Source organism: Empidonax traillii, unplaced genomic scaffold, assembly GCF_003031625.1.
Source record: "Empidonax traillii isolate 1590-97213 ecotype Southwest subspecies unplaced genomic scaffold, ASM303162v1 scaffold485:size756489, whole genome shotgun sequence".
NCBI lineage: Eukaryota > Metazoa > Chordata > Aves > Passeriformes > Tyrannidae > Empidonax > Empidonax traillii.
The window spans coordinates 1-7215 of record NW_020955678.1 but is presented as its reverse complement, the minus strand read 5'-3'; the positions used below and the strand labels follow the sequence as shown (position 1 = coordinate 7215).

Below are 7215 nucleotides of genomic sequence, written 5' to 3'. Positions count from 1 at the left end.
GACAGCCCCAAGGGACCGGCAGCCTTGGAACCGCCAGCGGCGGGAGTGACGCCGCTCCGCTTCCCTGGCGCTCGGGCGGGCAGGCACGCTGGCGGAGGGCAGGGCTCGGGGGGCGGCGGGCAGATAGTGCCCACCCGGACGCTGCGGCCGGAGGCCCCCCCTAGAATCCGGCAGGAGCGCGCGGAGGCGGCGCCGGGAAGGGTCAGGAGCCGTCGGCAAGGCTTGAAGCGATAGGTGGCTCTATAGCTCAGTGGTTAGAGCACTGGTCTTGTAAACCAGGGGTCGCGAGTTCGATCCTCGCTGGGGCCTCCGCACCTTTTTTTTTCTGCTCTTTTTTATCGTTATTTTCCCGAGGACCAAGCTGGAGGCTTGGGGTCGCTCTCCGCCGGCTGGAAGGCACCGCCGCGGCGGCAGAGCGATGCTTTTTTGCATTCCCGACCCGGTGTTTCCAGGGGGGTGGCGGCTGGAGACGAACGTAACGCTGGAACTGCAAAATGACGTCATGGGCTCGGCGACCCAGGGCGGGAGCGCAGGTCTGGCCCCGGCTGCGCTTCCCGGATAAATACACTTGTCTGGGATTGAACTTTTGAGGGTTGTGGCAGCCCCGCGTCCCCCGTGGGGTGGTCGGAAGCCAGAGGATGCTTCCACCTCATTGCTCAGATGTGACTTGGGTGTTTGAGGGTTCCTTGGCTCCTCCCCTCAGTTTAAAGCCCTTCCCCCTCGTCCTGACACTGCATGACCTTGCAAAAACTCCCTCCTCGTCTTTCTTGTGGGCCTCCTTCTCAGTTTAAAGCCCTTCCCCCTCGTCCTGACACTGCATGACCTTGCAAAAACTCCCTCCTCGTCTTTCTTGTGGGCCTCCTTCACGGACTAAAAGCTTGCTGTAATGTCTCCCTGCAGCCTTTTCTGCTCCAGGCTGAACAACCCCAATTCTCTCAGTCTGTGTATTCATAGGAGCATCTTGGTGGCCCTCCTTTAAAAAAAAAGAAAAAAAAACATCTAATTTCATTGTCTGAAAGACAACTGCTCCTGAAATATACTTTTCACTGCATCTCACTTAAAAAAAAAAAAAAAAAAGAAAGGGAGGAGGAAGGTGAGGTCTCTTCCACATTCTTTTATCAAAGATGAAAGTCCCAAAATTTGGAGGCACTTGGATTTATTAGACAGTCATGCACAGATAAATCTTCCCAGTGAATGTCCATCAGAGGCTCTCACAATCACGTCAGAAAAGGACATCACAGGAGGATTTGCAAAGAAAGTTAATGTCAGGAGGCTGGTGCTCTTTAGGTTTAATAAAACATATGGAGAGACTTCTAGTACTGCCAGTAACAGAGGCACACCTGGGAGCACTGGCATAACAAGTCAGTCAAATTCTCTTTTATTTGGTCACACCATCTTACAAGTGACTTGCTTATTCTGATACATCACTGAGCTTCAAAAGCTGCTTCTTCCTCCTCCAGTTTTCCCTTGGCTAGTGCTGCATTCTTTGGAAGAACCTTCTTGGGTCTGGCTAGGTGGGAGCTCTTCCTTCTAGGCAGAGGTGGTGCTAGTGTAGCTCTGGAGTTGCGTGCAACCTTTTCTCCCTGCCTTGGCTTGTGAGGTTTAGCTTCAGCTTTGATTCTCTTTCTCTCTTTACCAGATGGAGCTGGTTGCACTGCTGATGCTTTTATTTTGGTGGATGAGGGTTTTTTTGCTTTCTTAGAAGAAACTGTTAAGATGGCTGCAGGAAGGGTAGAAGATGTTTTTGGAGGCTTGGCTGTTGAAGATTCATTAAGCAGCTCAAGGACAGTCTCTGAGGAAAGTAATAACATGGTTCAGCATCCCTACTTTAAGGCAAAAGGCTAATTCAGAGATACAAATGATAGAAACCCTTAGTAGAGCTACAGTTTAGAAAAATAGCTGACATTTTGAAAGAAGAAATGCGTACTATAAACCTCTCTTCTTCCATCAGAAGACCCTTGGTTTTCTTGGAAATAAAATGTTTAATTTTAGAAATTACGAATGTATATTTAAGGAAAATTACTTCCAGGCAGAGTATAATGAAATTTTGCACTCTTTTTTGGCAGACTTAACAATACAAATTTTTCATATTACACTAATATCTGGAAATCCCAGATGAGATAACCTCAACTTGCTAAACACCATTTCTACTCAAGATGGAACTCCTTCCCTAGTTGCATGAGACTTTAAGACAGAAGATCACCAGGAGGAAGGAAGATTGAATCCCCTAGAAGTACAGAGAAGGGATTATTTGATTCAAGGAGCTTGTCACAGGGTCAGGCATAGGCACTCAGAACTTCCCAGGCCTAATCCAATGCCTGAATCAAAGCCACCAGTGCCCTTGTGATGCCCGTGTACACTATTATTTGGCAACACTTAGGAAACAAGAAATCAGAGACTGGGATTAAGAAAAAGTATGGCATCTACTAGATGGCAGAAGCACATGTTAAATGTGATAGCCAAACTTCAAGATTGGTCCTGCTCAGTGCTTTAGTTTTCAAGACTGCTAAAGATTCCAATCCCATCCTGGAAAGATGTAATTTGCTACATGTTTTGCTTCTCAGTAAAATCAAAGCCTGACAACTTACTTGCACGTGGAACAAATGGTATCTGCTTACTCTTTGTTTTCCCTGGAACAGGCTTGTATTTACACTTCCCTGGTGGAGCTCTCCTTGGAAAACAGAAACCCATATGTAGATGTCAGAGATGGTTAGGGAACTTTATTTATTCTATAGGCACATATCAATCCCCTGTTGTCATTTGCCTCTGGTGGAAGAGGCATGAAAGCACTTTACGCACCTGGAGTGAAACACAGGTGGAATTCAAGATCCTAGCACAGGGCTGCAAGCCACAAAATCCCTGTCCCAAAAGCAGCTGGAAGGCTGCAGTTTCTCTTCTCTTCTCTTGCTCTTCTTGTCAAGTTCCTGTCATCAGACAGCCTGGACTGTCTTTATCCAAACCAGCAGCTGGTTTGTTTGTTTGTGTGGGGGATGCTGGCCTGCCTGTGTGGACTTACTGCCCACCACTGAATTCAAGGTCTTTCAATTTCAGAAATCAGTCACTTTAGGTTGTCCTCACCAATACTGGCTTTGTGCATCCCACCTTGAGGCGGGAGAGTCTCACTCATGCACACGGGGCTTGTCAGGGACAGTTCTCTGCCCTCCCTCACAGTGCAGCACAAGAATCTCTGCACACAGAGCAGAGTGTTCCCACACAGCCCCACAAACACTAGTGTGACCTTCAAAGAGTGCTTCAGTGAGAGGGGTGAGAAAGGAAAGAAACAGGCAAAGAGTGAGGGAAGAACAACTGCAAAGAAAATATGTCAATGTTCTTCTCCTGCTGTTCCCTGACAATTTCCCACAGTACAAAAGCACCAAAAAAAACCCCAACAAACCCACATTTTCCCCAAGGTAAAGCTGTCACATATTAAGGGGTACAAAGAAGCACAACACACCTGTGATTTCCCTTACCCACCAAGGGAACTGCTGTAGGACAATTAAGAACGGGTTCTTCCAATCTGGCATGCTTGACAGCACAGAACAAAGCAAAGCATAACCTAAGGCATCACATTTTCTTGTGATTAGCATTCTCCTTCAGACAGTGGCAAGAGCCAAGTGCTTCCTCCATACCATTTTGATTAAAAAAAACCATACTTACTAAAGCAGGGTTGTTGGCATTGCTTGCGGGGACTGGGAGGGGAGGGAGGTTCCCCCCTCTCTCTCCTCTCTAATTTTTTAATCACTTCCTAACTCATTTCCCCCCTGCTTATGATTGAAGGAATTTGATGCCAATCCCAGCACCACTCTGCTGTCTCCAAGAGTAATGCTGGAAAGACAAGCCAAAGTGGGGACAAACGGCACTGCTGTCATCCGTTTTCCTGGCAGGTTCCCAGGGAAGATTGAGTGGCCATCAGGTACATGGCAGTGGCCCTGGCAATGTTCTGAAAGCAGGTATTTGTGTGGCTTGCTGCCCTTGCCAGCATGCTGGCTGACGTGTAGGCAGGAGGCAGGGAGTGCCTGGCTGGGCAGACTGGGACTGCTCCCATCAGGGCAGCCAGTTATCCCAGCAAGACAGTAACGGAAGAGTCCTATAAACAGCATTAAAATGCAAAGGAGAAAGGAAAAATCTCTACTCATGATACAGTCGGAAGGAGGCCAGAGTGCAGCCCAGGAGCTGGAGGTGTTAGGACACTCTGCCCCAGGGCCAAGCACGCTCAGGCTCCAGAAGAGCACACCCTGGACAAGCCCACAACATGCTTAAACAAACAGACGAGGGCAAAGCTGACAGAGCAGCTTCCGGGCTAAGGTAAACGAGGTGAAGCAGAATACAAGAATAAATTCCAGAGAGCCAAGGGAATAAGTGCCTGATCCTGCTCTGGAGGTGAGGGACACGAAGCTTCAAAAGCACAAGGTCTTCATGGCAAATAGGGAGTGGCGTAGAGACTACAGAGCATTTTTTCCTTTGGTGAAATAAAGCATGCACAAGCTCTTGATGTTTATGCAGGCTCACAAAACCAGATTTTTTTTAGTTGAAAATATTGTATTTTGGTCAGCCACAGTTAAAATGCAGTTAAAAACTTCCTGGCAGATGGTAAGTGTTAAAGGCAGGAGTCTCCTCAAGCAGTTACCGCAAGTAAAAGACTCAAAAGTTCTATTCCCATCACCTTGGTACAAGCTTGAGTTTACCACCTAGCTTTGGATTTAACTTCACAAGAAAACATAACTTGGTGTCTTCATTTTGTTAGTGTCTGAGGTCTCTGCAACAGCACGGACACATTTGTACTGTAAACTTTACAGGGTGATTTGAAACCCATTTAAAGCTTTTAAGCAAAATCCAAAATCTTGGGAGAGGAAAAAATCATGTAAGTGTGCTTATTATTGGAAAAACAGACTTTAGCAAGGATAACTGCTTAATGGGGAAAGACATTTTGCTTGGAAAAACTCAGGTTCAGACTCCAGTTATTATTTAAACACTGCATGAACCACCAGGTTTCACTCATTTTTGTGAAAAAAAGGAAACTGTGGAGTGCAATTTACTTATTTATTTATAAATATATTTTATACTAAAGTGCATCATAGATATTTGATGTAATGACCCTGAAGGACTGTTGTTTTTAAAATATCACTGTGCTATACTTCAGATATGTAATCAAGGAGACACTCTTCTAATCCTTAACTCTCCTAGATCTTCCAAGGTATTTGAGCTCTGTTTATTCCCTATTTCTGTGTGCACAGACACGAGGAGTAAGGAATAAATTCACTAAAACTGATTAAAGTTGCACCAGGTGTACAGTGGGTGAACAAAAACCAAGGATGGAATGTGGATGTCAGTGAGATTATCTATCAGCAGTACTTAGTATTCTTTTACTGTGATAGCTGGAGAGCATATGGTGATTATAGAAGAACTTGGCCTGGAAAAACATCTTTAACTACAAACCTTGCATGATCAATAAGCTTGTAGAGCGATCCTTGTGGTGCATAGGCACTGGGATAAGAGGTAGACATAAAATACAGCTCACCTAAATGGAAGTGAAAAAAGAAAACTAGTCTTAGATTCAAGTGCCCAAGCTGAATCCCACTTCTCCATTTTCCTCTTTTTCCTGGATCTTCACTAATTCATGTGGTCAGAAAAGCAAACCCCTTCAGTTACCCCCTCAGTCATGCATTATGTCCAAGGCTTTGGCCTCACCCTGCTCTGTACAGGTGGGCTCCCACAGACACCAAATGATCTCTTGGCCACAGCAGGGTCCCACACAGAACCGGCAGCTCCCAATCAGGCAGAACGCCTGAGCAGGACCTACATTACCTCGTGTCTGTGGCTCTGCAAAAGGTTGATTTCCTCTGTATAAATATGTATTTTTTAAAACATGTTTGTGCCAGAAGCTACAAACAGAGGGGAAGACCACACAAGAAATGTTTAGCCATCTCATAGTCATACCAAAAACAAAAAAAAAAATCCAACAAGAGCTATATTGGCTAATCCATGGAAGACAGAAGCTTCTTATTTCTGTATGGTAGTTGTGGAAGACACCACCATGTTGTTTTCTAAAAGAACCACCAGGAGAGGAGACATTTAACATCCACTCACTCCACATGTTGTTAGAGGAGTTAAAAATTGTATACATTATACAACAAAGCCTGCATCTTCATGCAGCTTTGACAGAATATGCTAACCAGACCATCAAGATCTTTTCACTCCAAGCAAATCTCTTTTCTGCTGAATAGTGAAGCATCAGAGTTCACTAAACCACACCTGTGTTCTCCAAAAACTCACAGCTGCATTTTGTATCACATAGCTGTGTCAGCAGACTGTAGAAAAGTGCAGAAAATATGTACTTGTACTTCCACCTTGGTGAGAGACCTGGTCATTGTGACCTTAATAATATCTCGTGTGCTGAGACCTCTGCACTACATTTTAAAATTAGTGTCTTTCCTGATCCCCAGATAAAGCCTTGGCCTATAATCTATAGTGTAAAGTGCTGATGTTTTGAATAAGACTGAGGAACTTATATTAAGGAAGCAGGGAAAATTCAGATAAGCTGTAAGAACTCAAGGAAGAATGAGCTGTTAAAATGAAAAAGTGAACTGCATTGATATAGTCTTTTGAGTAATGAAACAGCACGAAAAACAACAACAAAAGGACGAGGAAAGGTTGTAATGAGCAGGAGCTCAGACTGCTTAGACAACCTGCCATATTTCACATGAGGATCTGTCTCCTGAGCTCTCCGTCAAGCCAACCTGCAACAGCCACTCAGGGCAGGATGCGAACGCTGAAGGACAGGACAGGGATCCCCGGGCGAGAGGCTTTCTGCCCCTAGCTCCAGGGGGGAGAGTGCTCCCTCCCCGCCCCCGCCTTTACCCCGTGGCTGCTCATGACCCCCCAGAGAGAGAGCCACGGCGCCGACAGCCAGGTAGCAGGGAAACAGGCAGAGAGAACTTTATTGCTGTGGTCAAAGCTTAAATACCTTTTGGGTGCATTACAAAGTGACCACTGGGAGTTCAGGAGGTGTTACAAACTGATGAAATGGGGGGTTAAAATGCCCATTCATCCGACCCAGCGCGCATCTTGCTTGGGAAACAGACACGTACACGCATGTTACATGTCCGGCAAAATGGCCGATTCCTTTATTACCAGGGTGCTTATATAGGGAGGGTATAGAAGGTTCTGGGACAAGGGAAGGTTTGGAATTGAACCCTCGAATCTGGAGGGCTTCTG

The 7215-nt window shown here is 45.8% G+C and overlaps 1 protein-coding gene and 1 non-coding gene across 2 annotated transcripts; one reads left to right on the top strand and one right to left on the bottom strand.

The window, feature by feature from the left end:
- The first annotated feature begins 236 nt into the window (after positions 1-236).
- Positions 237-309, top strand: TRNAT-UGU. The gene has a single exon. It is a non-coding gene; the product is annotated as a tRNA-Thr (tRNA).
- A 1115-nt stretch (positions 310-1424) lies between these two features.
- Positions 1425-5533, bottom strand: LOC114063724 (HHIP-like protein 2). Its single transcript, XM_027896183.1, has 3 exons — positions 5437-5533; positions 2589-2671; positions 1425-1792 (listed from the first exon to the last, which is right to left on the bottom strand). The coding sequence occupies exons 1-3, from the start codon at positions 5502-5504 to the stop codon at positions 1425-1427; spliced, it is 519 nt and encodes a 172-aa protein (XP_027751984.1). The 5' UTR covers positions 5505-5533.
- Positions 5534-7215: the final 1682 nt, after the last annotated feature.

Excerpts from the sequence above, each read along its gene's own strand:
- LOC114063724 (XM_027896183.1), bottom strand. The coding sequence starts at position 5,504 with ATGTCTACCTCTTATCCCAGTGCCTATGCACCACAAGGATCGCTCTAC. Across the intron at positions 2,672-5,436 it reads AAGCTTATTGATCATGCAAG|GAGAGCTCCACCAGGGAAGT; the intron begins GTTTGTAGTTAA and ends CTGTTTTCCAAG. Across the intron at positions 1,793-2,588 it reads ACCATTTGTTCCACGTGCAA|AGACTGTCCTTGAGCTGCTT; the intron begins GTAAGTTGTCAG and ends TACTTTCCTCAG.